Raw genomic sequence first — 20,680 nt, 5'->3', positions numbered from 1 at the left:
GCAATTTCCTCACTGTGGATGCATTACTCCAATCTCTACTTCTGTCTGTACATTGGCTTCTCCCCTCTGTGTGCCTTCTCCTATTTTGTCTCCCATTTCTCTCTGCCTCTCTCTTATAAAGAAACACACGATTCCATTTAGGGCCCAACTGAATAACCCAGAATAATCTCCCCGTTTCAAGATCTGCAACTTACATATCTGCAAAGACCCTTTCTTTAAATATAGCAACGCTTAACACGTTCCAGGGATTAGGACATGGATATTTTTTGGGGGGGACCATTTTTAGCTTACCACATGCCTCATGTAACTTAAACTGCAAATGTTGGGGTTATTTTTGTGAAAATCATGCAAAATGCACCATTACCATTTAAAACCTAGGAATAACAATATCCATAACAAATCTGCTAAAGTATTTTATTCCTTTTGGATACTCCCTTAGTTGGCCATCAAGGTTATAAAAATAATGGAGTATTTTGGCTTGACCAAGATGTCCCTCCGATCCTCTTAAGAAGGAGGTTGTGTGGTCTCGCTCAGGGACTGTCAGCCCTGCTCTCACCTCAGCAGGCTGGCAAAGTAAACATGTTTGCTTTTGGTCTGAGAGAATGTCCCCTCTCTAGAATCTTACTAGCTCCTAACATTATTATGCAATTCTTATTGCAAAACTTAAAGGCAGGGTACGGTGCTCCTGAAGAATTGCCTAAAGATCACCTCTTTCAACACAGCTTACATTTTATCCTAGGACCAGGCAGTTCATTGGAGAGACATGTACTTGGGCCTCCCTGTTTTGGCATGAGGCCAAGGGCTGTGCTGAAGGACATTAAGGCACGCCCCCATGGATGTATTGCAGAATCCACTGGTGCGATGTTAGGGAGGAAGCTGTGCCGTCCATCAGCGTACCCTTTATGAAGATCCACCGCAGAATGTTTCTCTCTGGACTTGGAGAGCAGCTTCTCTGATGAGCACTATTAATCTTAGAATGTGTTGCTACTCCCTTTGTGTTGTGTCTACCCTGTACTCCATTCATCCCAAGCTCCATTCAGAGCCTGTGATGCAAACTTCCATGCGTTGGCCTTACTCTGGCTTTATTATATTTTCGCTTCTCCCTCTCTTTTTCACTTAAAATAGAGTAATAATAAATGACTCTAGCACATAAATGAATGTTTCAGGGTATCATTTCAAATCCTTTCTTCTAGGGTAAGGAAAAGTTTTAAGCTATACATACTACTTTTGAAAATTACGTGATTGAAATAGGAGCTGATCTATGCATTTTTGATGGAAAAATAAAATGACCTCATATTTTCATGTCACAGGGTGCTTAAAGCTAGACATGAACTGAAACTGGACCTCCTCTGTCTGGGGCATACCTCAGCATAGGCCTCAGCTCTTCCAGGGTGGCCAGTGGCATCATCTGAAAATACCAGCCATAAAAAATAACCTTAAAAAAACTTAATTTTGCTGATAATTCATCCAAAAATATGGCTCCCTGCTACTTCAGAATCAAGAATTATAGCTACTGGGATCCCTGGGTGGCGCAGCGGTTTGGCGCCTGCCTTTGGCCCAGGGCGCGATCCTGGAGACCCGGGATCGAGTCCCACGTCGGGCTCCCGGTGCATGGAGCCTGCTTCTCCCTCTGCCTGTGTCTCTGCCCCTCTCTCTCTCTCTATCATAAATAATAAATAAAAATTAAAAAAAAAAGAATTATAGCTACTTCTTCCTCCTTTATTTACCCTGTTAGATATTTGGGGTGCTCCTTGAGGAATGCATCATAATTTCTCCAGATAAGCAAGAACCAGAGAATACCTCATGGAGTGTTCCAGCACTTTTATCCCTCATTGACTTATCTTGCCCTGGGCAACTGAGCTCTTCTTTACCACTCATTAAAATTACATAAAAATCCTTCTCTAAAGCTGTTCATTTGTCCTTTATCCCAAAAGCCACCTGTGAAATAGGCATCCTACATTTTCACACTTGGCATTTAGAAGCAAGAAAATGGAGAATGCCAAATAAGGTGAGAAAAAAAGAAAATTCCTACTTCAGTTCCATTAAGAAAGGCAAATTTCCCACAAATAGTAGATGGCTTCATTTTGTAAAGTTAAACAAGATAGACACAGAAATCACTGCAGTGATTACATTTAGACACAGTGAACAACAACTTTGCTGCAGTAGTCTTTGGGGTTATTATATTTTTATTGGCTGCTGAAGAGGGTAAGCCAACCTTGGCCTGGGAACCGTGGCTAACTCTAGTTACAGAAGTCTCCATGCTTCCTGGTAAATATGTGGGAAGCATATTCTTGTCCCATCCACTCCTAATTTGTATGTTTCTGTTGTTGCTTATTTACTTACAATCCCCCTATCCCTTCTTTGCAGCCAAGGTCTACTTGATAAAATAAAGCACATTACAGGAAAACTAGTGATCATTATGTCAAGTCTAATTCAAGTACAGAGTAGAGAAAGAGAAATTTCCATGACAAACAAGTGGATGATTAAGTGAAGGTGTTATTAAATGATTATAAATGTTTGACCTGATAATTAGATGACAAATATGACTAAGATAAGAACTTCAATCTAGTGTCAAGTTATTTTTTTAACTGCAGTATCTAAAAACAAACACAAGCAATATTTCAAAATAACTGATAACACAAACCATATAATAGTCACCCAGAAAACTGTAGGTGCATGAAATTAACACCAAGGGAGAAGAATGTTAAACCCAATGTCACTTCGCCTAACAGGAACTACCCTAAGAGTAATAGACTAACTTTTTTTCCTTTTTGTATTGAGGTGCTATACAATTAAAAACATTCACCTGTATGGCATTTGACATAGCTGATACTTTAGAAAAAAATCTCATCTGATCTTTACAAAAACCAAGTGGGAAGATTACTTACTATTCTCATTTTTTAAAAATGAAACTGAGGCTCAGAAAAGCCAAGTGTTTTATCCAAACACACACAACTAGCAAGTGGTGGTGGTAGACTGGCCCCAAGTCAGCTGGCCTATTAGTTCTACTTCTATTTGGCCACACAGCTGCTATTCTTCTCTTTCGCTTGATTCATTTCATGTGGAATGCTGATAAGCTTGGGGAAAAATCCAAACTATTCAAGGGCTGTTTCTCTTATTATTTTTTAACAGTTCAAGAGTAATGCCTGAATTTATTGAACAACTAACCCATTGCACATTTCTGCGCCAAACAAAAACATCAACATACCCTTTTACGAAGTTTTTCTGCAGCATCAAGTTCAGCTTTAATAGTCTTATCAAATTTATTTAATAGTTTAGGCTTCTTTTTCTTAACTGAAAGAAAAAAGAGGTTTTTATTTTGTATTTTTTTGTCTAAGAATAGTGAGGTACAAGTAATGAGAAACCTACCACTGCAGGAACAAGCACACTCCTGGCTCATCTCTTCCCACCCCCATCCTTGTAGGACAGTCAATAACTGCCAAGGGAGATAACACAGTCCTTACATATATGCTCCAGGGTGTTCCTGGGAGCCCGGGTGGGTGGTGGGTGGGTACCCTGAAACTCACAGGGATACTGGCCTAGTTTCTGGAAGGAAAAATGGTAGGTGTGATTTATGAACTCTTATGATCAACTTCTTGGCTAAGTCCAAAAGACTGCTTAAAATAACTTTTGGATACTTCTACAGTTTCTGATCAGATAAAGATAAAAATGGGAAGGAACTCTCCAGGGAGTCGACTAAAACAAAATTTCATAGTCTAGCACTCAAGGTCCTCCTATGTGCATCATGGATTTACCACTCCAGCTATATTCCATACTTCAGCCAAATAGGACCATCCTGTGTTCCCCAAATAAGCTCTATGCCATTTCTGCTGCTACTTTCTCGAAGTTAAATGGCCTATTCCTTATCTTTGTCAATGGAAAAATGCTCATCCTTCAACAGGGAGCTCAAAACCCTTCTGCCTCCCTCACTGCATTCCCTGTCTGGATTGAAGTCCAGAGCCCTCTGCATATCTCTCTTTTCATGGTCCTTCTCTCACATGACCTGTAGTACAATCATTTGTACATTTAGTCTTTTTCTAAACCATAGGCTCCTACAGAGAGTGGCACCATGTCTTGGCTGCAAACTGATTTGGTTCATGCTCACTTAGCATAAAGTCACATCCAGCACGGAGGGGGGGGGGGCTGCTAGGGTACACCTGGCATTGCCGGTGGGGTGGATGGATGCCACGTCCTTCCTGGAAGCCTGGAGCAAACCATCCTGTCTGAGGGCTCAGGAGAGTGAAAAGAGAGGGACACAGAAGGGTTCCAAATAGAGAAGAGAACTGGTGGTGGGACAGGAGGAGAAGTGGGTGAGAGAGAGCGAATGAGAACAATCAGAAGAGAACTTCCTCGATGTGCTGACACTGAACCTATACATCTAATTGCTTCTGTTCTCCCCAGTCACAGAGGAGGAGGAGCTCTCCTTCCTAAAGTCCCTCCCCTCCACACACTCACCTGTCCTCTGCCTCCTCCATCTCCTGGGTGTCTCCTCACTTCCTGGCTCTATTCTGAGCATCTATTGTCATTTAATAATGCTGAGGTCTTTGCCTTCCTAAAGCAAGACAAACCTCAGCCTGCCCTCCTCTACCTGCCATCCTCTCTTACCCTCCCCTCACTCCTGGCTGCCTCTCAACTCAAGGTGCTCTGGCTTCCTCACCCAGCACAGTGCACAAGTAAGTCTCTGGAAGAAAGGGTTTAGAGTTAGATGGCAGGGGTCTGAGTCCCGGCTCTGGGACTTCTAAGCTTTGTGACCTAAGCCAAACTGCTACTAAGCTTTTCTGACTCCTACTTCCCTTATCTGTAAAAATGGGGCTAGTGTTTTTGAGAATTAATATTGCACATGAGTAAGTAGCACAGTGCTTGGCATATTTTAAGTGCTCCATAACTGACAGCTAATGATGTCTATGTCCTCTGCAGGCCCATTTGTTCCTTTTTCTCTTTATCCTACCTGACTGCTCTGTAGCATCTGGCATAGTTGACTCCTCCCTCCTTCCTGGAATGATTGCTCTTCTTGACCTCTGTGCTGCCCACTTTCCTAGTTTTCTTCCTTATTCTCTGGCCTCTCCATTCCCCCCTTGGTTCCTCTGTGGCTCCTGCTCTCCATTGATCCCTGGGATGTTGTGCTCTCTGGGTCAGTCCTCAGCCCTGTACAGGGCTTTCTTTAACAGTTTGATTTCCAAATGAGCTACATATTAACGGGTCAATTTTCTTTTGCATTACAAAAATCATAAATCCATGTGCTTATGATTTATGACACAGATGCCTTAAGCTCAGTAGATAAGAAATCAAATGCACTATTGCTCACTACTCTATTCTTTCTCAAATTTGCCCTCTTTCAGAGGATGGCATCATATCCATCTGGTTGTCTAAATCACAAAACTGGTTAGAGATGGCAAACAAAATAGGGCAAAGAGGGAACATGTGGACTTGTCCAAACAAACACTGCATGGAATTACTACTATTTTATTTTATTTTTTAATTTTTTTTAGAATTCACTCTGTACATGTCTCCATGCTGGGTGCTTTACATATAACTCCTTTTATTCTCTCAACCTCCCAGACACAGTGAATTTCACTTCACAGGCATGTCACTGAGGTTCCAAAAGGGTCAATCCCTTGGAACCTCCCCTCTCTCACCCACATAGGAGGAAAGGGACACACATTTCCCACTCAAATGGTTTGTTTCTGAAGAGAGGGGCATTTCCCAAAAACTCTTAGCCTCTTGCCTCTCCCCACAGGGAGGTGCTGTGTTCATTGGGTTGGGGGATATAACAAGCTTGTGTGGCTCAGTTCTGCCCTATCTCTTCCTCTTAAGAACACATGTAGAACGCTGAGCTGACCACAATCTTACAGGGAGGCCCCCAGAATGGGAAGGTAGACCTGACCCAAGCTGCTTGGAGTGGACAGGTATATCTAATCCAGGGATTTATTATTATTATTATTATTATTATTATTGGTTTTATTTATTTATTCATGAGAGACAAAAAGAGAGAGACAGAGATATAGGCAGAGGGAGAAGCCGGCTCCATGTGGGGAGCCCGATGCAGGACTCAATCCTAGGACCCTGGGATCATGCCCTGAGCCCAAGGCAGATGCTCAACCACTGAGCCACCCACATGCCCCACTGGAGTTCATTATTAATAAACTCATTATTCCTGCTTATCTAGACCCCATCTTTCAATTCAGTTGTCATCAGCAAGAAAGGTGACACTCTGATCACCTTTCCTTTATTTCACTCCTTGCACATTTTAAAAAATTGTTATACTCTTTTGTTTATTCCACCTTTCTTTTCTCCCCTCCCTGAACCCTCAGGATCCCTGTTGTTAAAATATAAATAGCTGAAGCAGAGACTGACAAAATAGTGAATAATGGGCATTTTCAGCTGCATGTCATTATACATTAGCATATATGCTGACGACATGGAAAGCAAATTGATGTTTGACTAAGATGTGAATGCATGGTGGTGAGCTACTGGCTTGTCATCTCAGTACTGACTTATATCTCTCAATTGCTCTTTCTGGTTTTTCAGAAGTGTCTGTCGGCAGAATGCCAGCAGGACCAAGAAAGCCTGGCATGCACCTGACTACTGGGTGTCATTGCTAGGGATCGCTGGTTTTCCATATCTGTCTCTCGTTTTACAAAGTTCACATGAGATTTAACTATAAGAAGAAAAACTATTGGCAGTTCAGGACATTCAACATAGTCAGCAGTGATATAATATGCTTGTTAAACAGTCATACACTCTAAATATCTTGATGTCAAGATATTTCACTATCATCACAAAAAAACAGACAAAATATTAAAAATCTTATATATTTCTTCTCATATATCTTTTTTTAGTAGTTCCTATTTCTTTTCTCTGTGAAATTCAAGTTTTGTCCTATCATGACTATTTTTATTTTTAAATGTATAAAAAGCCTAAGACAATTTTCCCAATTCTAAAAAACATAGAGCTCTTCCTTCTTGTTATAGGGAGGCACATGGCCAAGTCACAGAAACAACGGTAAGTTCTCGTGGTTAACGACGAAACCAGGCTTCCCGGTGGTCTGGGCCCCCATTTTTTCATCTACAAATGAGTGACGTGGGCTGGCTGTGTTAAAACCTCTTTGAACTTGGAAATCCTGTGATTTTAATTTTCAGTTGATTGAGATCACATTAATCATCTTTCAAAGTAGACCTAGACAGTACTGGAATGAATTGTTAATTTTGTTAAGCATGGATTTTTTTTTTTAAAGAAATGGTTTAGATGGAAGTTATTCATGCTATATTAAACTTTGTATAAAAATAATCACTGCCATTGCAAGTATCTTATTTTTTTTCCAAAACCACAAAGGAAAAAAGTACATTTCAGCTGCGTTTCAAATTCTCAGTTCCCTTGCCATGCCATGGTTGAAACATTAAGAGGAAATAAGAAGAAGAGGGACAATAAAGAATAATTAACAGTATAAGCTCTAGTAATACATAGATTATATTTAAAAAATGCTGATTCCCTTTCATTTCCACTTGGGCCACAAATGAAGATGTTTTTTTTTTTTTAAATTTTTTTTTAATTTTTTATTTATTTACTATAGTCACACACAGATTGAGAGAGAGAGAGAGAGAGAGAGGGAGGCAGAGACACAGGCAGAGAGAGAAGCAGGCTCCATGCACCGGGAGCCTGATGTGTGAAGATGTTTTTATGTTATGGTGTATGGGTCGAATTTGATCACCAACAAAAACAGACAGAGGATCTCTGTATCACTCTATGTTCTTTTTCTTTCTTTCTTTCTTTTTTTAAAGATTTTATTTATTTATTCATGAGAGACACAGAGACATAGGCAGAAACACAGGCAGAGGAAGAAGCAGGCTCCCAGAGGGGAGCCTGATGTGGAACTCGATCTCAGGACCTCAGGATCACGAACTGAGCCAAAGGCAGATGCTCATCCACTGAGCCACCCAGGTGCCCTGTATTACTCTATGTTCTAAACCCACTGTATTAAAGAGAGTGATGAGGATGGCAATGTCTGCAACATGTAGACAGAAAAACAACAATTTCCTAACTAGTCTCCCTGCTTCCAATCTGTCCCCATGCTCTACACTGTCCATGTCTCCCACTCTTTATATATACCCGTAGATCCCTGAACATACAACATAATAATGAAATTACTGAGAAAGCCATGCTAGCAATCCTGATCCTAGTTACCCACCCAAGAGAAATGAAAACATATATCAAATACAAAGACTTGTATGTGTGTATTCACTGTAGCACTGTTCACAGCAGCCAAAAAGTAGAAAAAAACAAATGTCCATCAGCTGATGAATAGGCAATCTGTGACATAGTAATACAATGGACCACTACTCCACACTAGTCTATAATATGTGTAAGGTACCTCAAATGCATTACGTTAAGTAAAAGAGGCCAAATTCAAGAGATTACTGACTGGATGATTCCCTTTATAGAGCATTGTGGAAAAAGGAAAACTGCAAGGAAAGAAAACAGGTAAATGGTTCCAGAGGCTGGGAGTGGGGAAAGGGGTTCACTACAAAGGATAAAAGAAAATTTGGGGGTTATAGAGTTCTAGATCTTAATATAGATGGGTAAACTGTATATAGATGTCTATGTGTATGTCAAAACTCATCCCTGCACTGTTGGAATTTGTACGGTTTGGACTTAGCACATATAAATATGCCTCAATATTGCCTTAACAAAAACATAAGGAAGGGACAAGTCACATGATTCTCAATGAGAACTCTTACACATACAACCAGTATGAAAATCATTTGGACACAAAAATAAAAAAAAATTTTTTAAAGTAGTCTTCATGCCCAGCGTGGACCCCAACATGGGGCTCGAACTCATGACCGAGATCAAGATCTGAGCTGAGACCAAGAATCAAACGTTCAACTGACTGAGCCACCCAGGAGCCCTGAAAATTTCATACGTTTAAAATTAAAATTAGGGCAGCCCGGGTGGCTCGGCGGTTTAGCGCCTGCCTTCAGCCCAGGGTGTGATCCTGGAGACCTGGGATCGAGTCCCACGTCGGGCTCCCTGTGTGGAGCCTGCTTCTCCCTCTGCCTGTGTCTCTGCCTCTCTCTCTCTCTGTGTCTCTATGAATGAATAAATAAAATCTTAAAAAAAAATTAAAATTAAAATTAAATCTGACTTTGAGCCTCCCCCTTACCATGAACCTATGGGGAGGCAATTCAAACTCAACCATGCTTAAGAGGCTTCTCCTGCACAAAAACAAGGGGAAAAAAAATGCTCTTCCAGACCCAATAAGGCCCTTGATGACATCTATATATTCTTATTTAATATCGCAGCTAGCTTTTTTCTGAAAGAAGCTCTCTTCCTTGAAAATTCTGTCTCTCTTCCTTGAAAATTCTTTTCCCCCTGCAAACATTCTACTCTTTTGCATAAAAATTATCTAAAAAATTTTTTGACTACTCTTGAACTACACCAAAATGTTGCTGTTCTTCAGTGTTTGTATGCAATGGAGAGAGCCCAAGGCCTTTAGATTAAGACCAACCTTCTTCACTGACTGGTTCATTCCTTCAACTATTTGCTAAAATGCCACTGTGTTCCAAGGACCATGCTGTGCTGGGATTTTGAAAGACCTTCCTCAAGGAGGCTAGTCTTATTGAGAAGAAAGATGTGAAAGGATAATTAACCTTCAGAGGAATGAGTTTAAGGATGGACAAGGAGTGGTGCCAATCTATTTGGGAGGAAGAAGGAAAGCTTCTCAGGGAAACTTAGAACTGAGGCATACACAGGTAGTGGTAGCATTATTCTAGGCAGAGGAGAGTATCTATTTGGTAATTCAGTCACAACTGGGGACTTGTACTTTCATCATTAATTATTTTTCTTGTAAGTAAAAAGCCAAACATCTCCTTCTGCTTGGACGCTAGTGTTTGGTACCATCTATGTGAATGCTCTTATTATGGGAGTCTATTTCCAAAGTTCTGGAAAGCTCAAGGAGGAGATATTGTTCAAGGACTCTGGGTACTGGGTTGCTGCTCTCTCCCCACATCTGAGGATGCGGCCTCAGTGATGCTGAGCCTGTTTCAAGAGCCAGCAGAGGCCTGAAGTGCATGTTTAAGGAGTATAAGTTTTGCTGAGAGAGGATGTACACCCCAACTATAAAAGGGCAACAGCATAGCAAGAATTGGGCTTCTGTCAACATGCAAGACACAAAGTATACAACTGCAGCTCCCTACCCTAACCCAGATGAGGGATTCAAGATGCCAACAGATGCCACACTGAGGGTCATGGCATCGGCTCCTGTCCTGGGATACCATTTTGCTTTTGATGCAATTTTGTGTGTAAATTAAGGACCTTAAGCTAACTGTACCCTGAGACAGGAATGGAATGGAATGGAATGGAATGGAATGGAATGGAATGGAATGGAATGGAATGGAATGGAATGGAGAGAATGGAATTTCTCCCATTAAGTCAAAACCCCCCAAATGCTTTATTTATTCAAAGGAGATAATGTCCATCTTGATCTATGTCACAGTTGTGCTTTCTGTAACCAGGTTTACGGCCTTTCACAAACTGGCCTCTAATTTCTGTTTTCCTCTCTTGTTCAGTACCTTTAAAACACTTTATGGGATCCCTGGGTGGCGCAGCGGTTTGGTGACTGCCTTTGGCCCAGGGCGCAATCCTGGAGACCCAGGATCGAATCCCACGTCGGGCTCCCGGTGCATGGAGCCTGCTTCTCCCTCTGCCTGTGTCTCTGCCTCTCTCTCTCTCTCTCTCTCTCTGTGACTATCATAAATAAATAAAATTTAAAAAAAAGATTTAAAAACAAAAAACAAAAAACACTTTCTGTTGCCTTTACATAGCCTCTCAAATACGGTGTGAACTTTGACACCTCTGTGAATCTTCTCCTGGTGTTTTCTTTGGAAAATACTTCAATTTGTACCAAAGAATACTTTGTACTTCAACTTTCAAGACCTAGTTTAAATGCCATTTCCTCTAGTTAGTCATCTAAGGCTTCATCATGAAAAAAACAAAACAAAACAAAACAAAACAAAACCCTTCTCTTCTTCACTCCATTAGCATTTTGTTTCTAGAGATAGTAAACTTTTCTGGCTGTGTTTAAGTTGGTTGTATATTTAGCTGGCACAAGCTCACCCTCTCTCCCTCCTACCAACCCTCCCCAAGCATTGCTGGGTTGTTAGTTTGTGGGAGAAGGGAACTGTGTCTTCCTTGTAACTTATTCCCAGCATTGAGCACATGGCCTGTCCTACAGAGAAAGCCCTCAACAAATGTTTCTGAACATATGTAAGCATGAATGAATCAAGACATTCTGGAAGGGAATGGGACAATGTCAAATTTAACTTAGGCATATCAGCTATTCAAAATAGATCAGCAAATTATAAGCCACCAGGAAGAGAATGAACTGAGAGTAGCTTGCTTTATAAAAAGAAGGTCTAATCCAAAAAGTGTCCATGGACAACAGTGGAGGGGGCAGCAGAAAAAGATGAGAAAAAGAAACAACGTTGGTGTAAGCCAATCCTCACTCAAAATATTATAGAAAACACTCATACTTAATTCCTATGTCTTATTCCATTTTAATTTTTCAGTATATTCACCAATTTAGAACAAAAATGGCAGGATGCCATTTGTATTCTGCTCCAAGGTGGTCCCTTTAACACAAGATTATATAGAGTTAAAAGCCATCAAAACCAGCAGATACAGGAAAAGCTCTTTATCTCCCCAACAGCTGCCTAAAAGAACTTAGATAGAGGACCCACTGTGGGAAGAGAGCTATCACCAAACATTCATTTATCAAACATTCGCTCTTTTTCATTTTCCCAAGAATTGCATTCCTTCCCTTGGAAGTCTCAGATCCTACCCCTTTCTCTTTTGTTCAAAATGAACCCCTGGTTGTCTGGAATTTCCATCTCTGTATGGATTTCTCACTGGCACAAAATTAAACTTGTCTTTCTCCTGTTAATCTGCCTCAACATCAAATGTGAGTCGCAATCCGGCTAGAAGGACTTTGAAGAGCAGAGGAAATTCTTCTTCCCTGACACAACTACCCAGTAAGTTAAGCTAATTTAGTAGAACATAAACCCACAAAGCATCTTGCATTTATGTTCTGAGTCACTGCTTAATGCCTTATCAAATTGTTTGCTGATAATAATAGTTGACATTTACTGAGCACTTACTCTGCTAGACATGTGTGACTCACCTAGGCTGTGCAAACTGTAAGCAGGAGGAGCCAAGATGGAGCTTGGCGTGATCTTGACTGCAATGTCTATGTTTTTGCCATTTTGCTCTATATATCTCTAGCACCTAGCCCCAAAGTTAAGAAACTAGGGTGTTTCTAAGAGTTTTGAGAGTGATTGTAGGGTATGATTAAGTAACAGGAAGAATTCCTGTTTCCTTCAAGGTCCTTCTAGTTGGACTAAGAATGAAATTGATATGAGACAGATCATCAAATTTAACTTCGTACAGGGAATCTACACAGATACGGAAATTCCAAAGACACGCAAAAAGAGGTATGCCATACTGAACTAAGGAGAAGGAGCCTGAGACTTCACAGGAAGGAATGCAATTCACAGGGCAGTAAGAAGAGGAACAAATATATCTGGTCATTTGATGTTTGTCCTGCCAAACGAATGGGTCACTCAGACAATATTCACTTCTGGTAATAATTCTTAATCCAAGAAAGATCCCCACCTCCCCCACCCCCTAATTTACACTCTTTTATGTAGTTAAGAGAGGGGCAAAGGTGTGCCTTGAGCCCACAGGGTCTAGATTACCTTCAGGGTAAAATAATCTTCAGGTCTAAGTGGCCCATCTTGGGGCAGCTTGCTCTTGGCTGCTACATTGTGTAAAGGACTAAGCTGAATTTGGTACTGCTTGTCTCAGAGGATGAAGGCATTTAAATAACCACGGTAATTTTCCTCTTGTGTCTCAAAGATCTAGGGTTTACACATTATGCAGATGCCCTGACTTAGGACATCACAGTGTAGAGTCTAGAAGACAGCATGTGAGCCTCAATTCTGCCCTTAGGTGATTTGCTTAATTTTGCTTCCTTGAAATTGGTATAATATCTGACGCTCACCTACCAAACATAAAGGAACAGAGAACGGTAATATAAATGTTAATAATGACATCTATCTATAATACCTTATTTTTACGTATCTTAAAATTCTGTTGCTTAATGAAATGGGAGATGCGTACGACATATCTTTGTAGGGGCCAAAGGAAGGCCACCCCAAGATGGACCACTTTGGCATGAAGATTATTTCAGAGGTAAAAGCAATCAAAACCCAGCAGATTCAGGAAAAGGTCTTCACCACACTCTCAACTGCCTAAATTTACATTGGAAAGGAAAGCCTGCACCAGGAAGAGAGCTATTAAGAGATGTTTTTTTTATCTGAGAAGGTTATTTGCATAATAGGGCAGCCTTTGTTTCCTAAATATTTCCTCTCACCTTCCAGTTAATGGTCTACCTCCCCCTTTTATCCTTAGACCCTTATCTTGGGTGGGTCTTAGTTCCTTAGCTCAGGATGTTCTATAAGCCTCATGTTAACTGTCAGTGGAGTTTCATATCTGTGGATACCCTACATGTACAACACCATATGTGATTTTCTCCTGTTAATCTGTATCATGTCAATTTCATTTTTAGTCCTGCTGGAAGAACCTTGGAGAGAGGAAAATTTGCTCATCTCCAACACCTTATTAGCAAATGGTTTGAAGAATTATTTTGTTTATTATTTTCAAGATATCAGATTTGCTCTACAGTCAACCATTTCCCTGACAGAGATTTTGGGCAACTAGTAACTCTGCCACACTGTATCTGTATCTGGTTTGTTATTTTCTGAATCAACAAAGGACTAAGGACCTATAGGGCCATACTTCCCTTGCCACCCACACTCTGTTAGGTGTCTCAAAGTAGAATGATATAAAATATGAAAGCATAAAAACCCTTTTTGTTATAGGTATCCAAAGGAGGGGTATGAAAACAAATAACCTAAACAGCAAAATAATTTTAAGGGAAGGAAGAATAAGACCAAAATAAGACATTGAGGAAAAATGTGCCCACTATCTGAAACAGCCTGAAGCTAAAATAATCACATAATGCTTTATTGCAATATTATTCATGTTAATTAACAATTAACCTAAGACAGACTCCATTACATATTTTAATCTTCCTGTGTTAGAATTGGAAGTTAATTTTGCTTTTCTTTTTAAAATCAATGCTAGATTTCAACATAAAAAAAAAGTCTCTAAATTTGTCTGGTATTGAGGTAAATCTATAAATAAAGGCAAATGTTTAAAAAAAAAAGGAAACAAGAGCAAAACATTCAAGACTTGAAGAATTCAGGACTAAGATTTTTAAAGGAATTCTTTCTGCCAGGTATAGGGAAAACAAGCCCGTATGTTCACATTTACGCATGTTTCTTCAAGGCATAGGCAGGGGAGGAGGATGGGAGCACTCAGTTCTTTCTCTTTTATTTAAAAGTGTGAATTGTTTCAAGTATTTTAGAGGAGAAATTTTGCCACTCCAAGATATGCCTCTTTGGCATATTGAGTATTTTAGGCTGGTTATTTTTAAGAGATTGCAGACACAAAAGAAACTCTGAGTATTGAGCAGAAGTTACCCTTTTGTAAGAGACATTTACAAGGGAGATATCCTTTTTTTTTTTTTTTTTTAAAGAGAGAGAGCCCTTAACTGGGCTGGCGGGGAAAGGGAGAGAGAGAATCCTAAGCAGGCTTCATGCTTAGCATGGAACAAGAGAGATATCTATTTTTAAGGATCTCTCTCTCTCTCTCTCTCTTTCTCTCTCTCTGTCTTTAAGTGTGCCTTTCCCTCTCAGGAAGGAGGGATCAATCTGCAGAAACTCTTATCAAAGGAGAAAGCCTGGACTTAAGTCTGCCTAACAACCTTACTACATTTGTTTACTGTGTTTCTCCTGCTAAGCTCCCATCACTGGCTCTCCAGGCTCACTGCCTTTCACCTTTAGCTGAAGAGGATATTTAAGGTGATGGCTTCCACCATTATGAAGAGTTACTCAGTTTTCCTGGGTCTCTCCTGTGCATACAGAAGCTATACGTGTTGTTAAACTTTTGTTTTTCTCCTGGTTGTCCATCTTATGTCAGTTTGATTATTAGGCCAGACAAATAACCGGAAAGGGAAGAAGAAAAACTTTTCCACCCCTACAGTATTTTGCTGCTTTGCTTCACAGTGGGGTCTGCAAGAGATCTGCTATATCAAGAGAGAGTCCTGTTCTTTGTTATTGAAAAACCCAATCAACATACAGCCCTGGAAGTGCTTCTGGCAGAAGTCTTTGTATTATCACTGTGAGAAAGGAAAATTAATGTATTTGATCCAAAATGAAGCCCCCCTGAGCCTGCCTCCTCTAATACTATCTACCTTGTAGGTCTATAGCACTGGGAGAAGAGGTAAATCTGGGCAACTCCAGGCAGATTCTCTTACCTGCTGACCTTCACTGCATATGGGAGGGAAAAGGGGTGGTGCATCCTTCCTTTGCCTCCTCCTACAGCTAAGGAATAATGGACTCTTCTTCTCCTTAGAAGTAAATATCAACTATATAGCAGCAGGAGTTCAATATTCAAGGCTTAAACCGAATAGTTAACATAAATATTTTTCAGCTGAGAGACACTAAGTAATACAACACAGTAAACATTATATAAAGGCCAGTTGTTTTCATCTGCCCCCTCTATTGAAATAATGTGGGATTCCACTGGGAGCATTCAGTAGAGCCAGCAAGTATTCCAGTTTATTAAATGTAGTCTGCTATCTCCCCATAGAGTTATTTTAATAAATTATACATCACTCCCTTTCTAGACTAATAATCCTTTAACAGATGTGACCCCATATGTTAAATTAGAAATTTCAGAGACGCTAAGTGATGTGTTTTCTATACATAAAAGAAACCCCTTCAGTGCCAAGGCAGTCCACACGCTTACCAACAGCTGCTTCAGACACTATGAATTTCATCGCCATGTGCACTGTTCCATGAGAGGATAGCCACCTTTCCCAAACTTTATTTTAGTTACAGTTCTAACAATCTTGCTCTTCTGATTGAGCCCTTAACTCACTTTAAGTAACACATTAGAAGGAGAGAGTAAGGGTTGCTTGAGTCAGAGGTACACTCAGTGGCAAAAAATTAAAGATGACAGGAAGTCAGAAAGACAGAAAAACCAACAGATATTACCCCATTTCAATACTGACCAGACAGTGTAGAGGTAAATGGTGCTATGTACTTCAACAGCCCCAAAATGCATCACTGCATAGTAAGTGATGTTTATTAAAATGGGCATCATAGTCTCCAATCACCAAGGAAAGTTAAATTATGCATAGCATATGATTTTAGAAGGTAGAGTTGCATAAAAAGTATTTTAGAAAGGTGTATCTACCAAATTTTAAATTTTTGTTTAAATGGTTTTTAAAGGTATTTAAGTCCTTTAAAAAATATGTTTCTATGGGGGCACCTGGGTGGCTTGGATGAGTGTCTGACTCTTGATTTTGGCTCAGGTCGTTATCTCAGCATTGTGAGATAGAGCCTTGCATCAGGCTCTGCACTGAGCATGAAGCCTGCTTAAGAATCTCTCTTTTCTTCTCCCTCTTCCCCTCCCCCCTTGTTTGTGCTCTCTCTTTCTAAAAAAAACAAATAATTAAAAAATTAAAAAATATGTTCCTATGACATATTGATTTCCCAGTAATGTTAAATAAAGCAATAATTTCCAAGCCTGGCTGTACCACAGTACCACCAGGGGAACTTGAAACAAATAGACATTCCCAAGCACCAAGGGAGGGAGTGTGGCAAAGATGAGATAAGCAACTATATTTAAAAAAACAAACAAACAAACAAAAAACATAGTTACAGGTAATTCTGCTCTGCAACATTGCAGATATACCTAAATGTTAGTACATATATATAAATTAATAATTTAGGTATTTGGAAGCTTAGTTTCTAATGCTAACTTATTTTTTTGATAAGCAGATGTCAACATATGTTTGTGTTTATCAGTATTAATATTGGCTGGTTATGATTAGTATATCTTTTAAGACCCAAGTTACATTTGGTTCATATTTCTTAGACAATATGTGAGATGTCACCAAACCCAAGTGGAAATCTCTAAATATCATTCAATCACTGTAATACCAAGAGTGTTTTGATAATTTCTTCATATGTGAAGAAAATAAAAACCTGATATTATAGAATTTATTAATTTTGGTTTATAGGAGTGGTAGTCAACATAAGATGACCACAAATTTTCAAAAAGCGATCCAACTGTAAAGATCTGGATCTCCAGGGAAAGAGAAACAGCTGAGTTTTTTGAAGGATGGCAGATAGAGTGATAGATAAACTATTTCTCAATATTTTAACTAATTGAAAATCCATTTTTAATTGACTGAATTTTCATTTCAGACAAATGTGAATATGTATCAGTAACAGAGACATATACCTATAATTCAATATACTGAAAAAGCCACTGCCTTTCTGAAATAGATGTAGTAGAAATAACAATAAAGAAGGGGAACTTGGGATCCCTGGGTGGTGCAGCGGTTTGGTGCCTGCCTTTGGCCCAGGGCATGATCCTGGAGACCTGGGATCGAATCCCATGTCAGGCTCCCAGTGCATGGAGCCTGCTTCTCCCTCTGCCTGTGTCTCTGCCTGCCTTTCTCTCTCTCTCTGTATGACTATCATAAAAAAAAAAAAAAAAAAGAAGGGGAGCTTATCCTTAAATATTAAGGTTGAGTGCATATATTAAAAACAAAATCAAATTTCTAAGAATTTTCATATCATGTATGAAACAATGGTTTGTGGGTTAGTTTATACTGGACAATGAAAGGTAGTAATTCCTAAAAAAAAAAAAGAAAGGTAGTAATTCCTGAGAGACAGGAATCAAATTTTTCAAAACCAGCGATAGAAAGAAAACTTTAAATGTAGATAGGGGAGAACAGACATGCAACATATAGGGAATGAAAAAGAAGGATGATAGTGACTTACTAGGAAAAAATGGAAGGGAAAAGAGAATGGGGAAAAAAAAGGAAAAGAGAATGGAGCAATGTTTTCTTTTACAGTTGACCCTTTAACAACATGGTTTGAGCTGTGTGGATCCACTTATATGTGAATTTTTTTAGAATATAGTGCCCTAAATGTATTTTATCTTACGGTTTTTTTTAATGACATTTTATTTTGTTTAGCTTACTTTCTTGTAAGAATACAGTATATAATATATAATGTACAAAATACGTGTGTGTGTGTTTTTTTTTTAAGATTTTATTTATTTACTCATGAGAGACACAGAGAGAGAAGTAGAGATATAGGCAGAGGGAGAAGCAGGCTCCTCACAGGGAGTCGGATATGGGACTCAATCCCCAGACAGAGATCATGCCCTGAGCCAAAGGCAGATGCTCAACTGCTGAGTCACCCAGGCATCCCTACAAAATATGTGTTAAATGACTGCTTATGTTATCAGTAAGGCTTCTGACCAGGCTATTAGAAATTAAGTTTTTGAGGAGTCAAAAGTTATAATGGATTTTTGACTGTGCAGAGAGCTCAGTGCCCCCAACCCCTGCATTTTTTGAGTGTCAGCAGTAGTAACAGAAAAGAAAAAGTCAACTGAGGAATTCTATACCCAGCAAAACTATCTCTCAAAATAAGGGTGAAATAAAGTCTTTTTAGATATATAAAAAATTAAAGAATTCACCAACTGGCCTGCACTATAAGATATATTACATGACATCCTTCAAACAGAAGAAAATTGATAATAGATGGGCATATAGATGTATACAGAAAAAAGAAAAGACTGATAATGGTAAGTACACGGCTTACTATACATTTTCTTTCTTATTACTTAAATCTCTTTAAGATAATTGTTTTATCTATGTTTTAAGGGTATTATTTCTTTTTTTTTCTTTTTTTTTTTTTTTTGAGAGACAGAGAAAGAGTGTAAGCAGGGGAGGGGCAGAAGGAGAGCAAAAGAGAGGATCCTTAGCAGATTACATGCTCAGTGAAGAGGTAGATGCAGTACTCAATCTCACAACCCTGAGATCATGACCTGAACTGAAACCAAGAGTCAGGCCCTTAACCCACTGAGGTATCCAGGCACCCCAAAAGGTAATTGTTTTAAATAAATAAAATAGTTGTTTAGATAAACAATAACAATGTAGTTTAGACTTTAAAATAATAGTAATATGTACAAAAACAAGAGCACAAATTCAGAGGGGAGAGGTGGAAGTATATACTGTAAGGTTCTATACAGTATATGTGAAAAAGTATAATATCACTTGGAGGCAGACTCATAAGTTAAGGATGTATGCTATAAGCCCTAAAACAATCACTAAAGAAATAAAAGTTATACCTAAAAACACAACAGAATAGATAAAATCAAATCATAAAAATTATTCAATTACTCCAAAAGAAGGAAGAGAGAGAAAAAATTGGCACAAATAGATGTGACAGATAGAAAACATACAGCAAGAAACAGATTTAAGCCTAATCAAATCAATAAGCACATTAAATATAGATATCCCAATTAGAAGCCAAAGTACTTCAGCTTCAATGAAAAACCATGACCTAACTATATGCTGACTATAAAAAAATGCACTTCAAATACAAAAACACAAACAAGTGAAAAGCCAATGGAAGGAAAATGGCATGCCATTCTAATACCAAAATAAAACTAGAGTGCCTATATTAATGTTCAAGTAGATTTGTGTTCAAAGAATATAATCCATGGCAAAGAAGGTTATTCCATAACAATAAAAGAGTCAATTCATTAAAGGAATATAATAATCTAAATGTTTATTCAGCTAGTAACAGAGCTTCAGAATCCATGATTCCAAAACACACAGAACTGTAGAGTATAAGTAGAAAAATCCACAAATCTATCAGAGATTTTCATACTGCTCATTCAATAACTGATAGAACAGGTAGAGAGAATGTCAGCAAGGATATAGATTTGAATAAGTGTATGAACCAATCTACCAAACTGATTTCTAGAGCACTCCCCTCCAACAAGAGAATACACATTTTTGAAAGTGCACACAGAACATTTTTCAAGCTTCCACCTTAAAGAAACTAGAAAAAGATGGGCAAATTAAACCTAAAGTACTAGAACTAAAAAAACAGTAAAGATCAGAGCAGATATCAGTAGCTTACAAAGTAGAAAAATAATAAAGTCAATAAAATTAAAGCTGATTTTAAGAGAAGATAAATAAACTGATAAAACCTTAGCCAGATTGATTTTTAAAAAGAGAAGAAAAAATAATAAATAATGAATGTTAGGAATGAGTAATATCACTACAGATTCTACAATTATTAAAAACATAATTAGAGAATATTATGAACAATGTCATGCCAATTAATTCAACAAATTAGATGAAATACAGACAATTCTTGGAAGATAGAAGCTACTAAAGGTTACTTGAAGATAAATAAATATAACTTGAATATCCTGAATCAATCAAAGAAACTGAATTTGTAATTAAAAACATTCCCATAGAGAAAACTCTAGGTTTAGGCATCTTCACTGGTAAGTTCTACCAAACATTTGAGGAAGAAATAATACATAATACAAAAATTCTTGACAATGAGGAATTGCTACCCAATTCATTCTATGAGGTCAACATTATTATGAAACCCAAACCAGGTAAAGACATTACATGAAGAAAAAAAAAAAAAAAAAAAAAAAAAAGATGCTCACGTGC

General features: G+C 38.7%; 1 protein-coding gene across 12 annotated transcripts in view; it reads right to left on the bottom strand.

The window, feature by feature from the left end:
• The window catches only part of ASPH (aspartate beta-hydroxylase), a 212,352-nt gene that overhangs the window by 69,972 nt on the left and 121,700 nt on the right, over nt 1–20,680 (bottom strand). For all 12 annotated transcript variants that reach the window (XM_077876823.1, XM_077876822.1, XM_077876824.1 and 9 more), the window contains one exon: nt 3,209–3,294. In XM_077876823.1, the coding sequence (XP_077732949.1) occupies nt 3,209–3,294 (86 nt within the window). The remainder of the gene's footprint in view (nt 1–3,208; nt 3,295–20,680) is intronic.

The sequence above is a fragment of the Canis aureus genome, chromosome 28 (assembly GCF_053574225.1).
Source record: "Canis aureus isolate CA01 chromosome 28, VMU_Caureus_v.1.0, whole genome shotgun sequence".
Lineage (NCBI taxonomy): Eukaryota > Metazoa > Chordata > Mammalia > Carnivora > Canidae > Canis > Canis aureus.
Note: the sequence above shows the minus strand (reverse complement) of the source record. Positions and strands in the feature narration are given on the sequence as shown.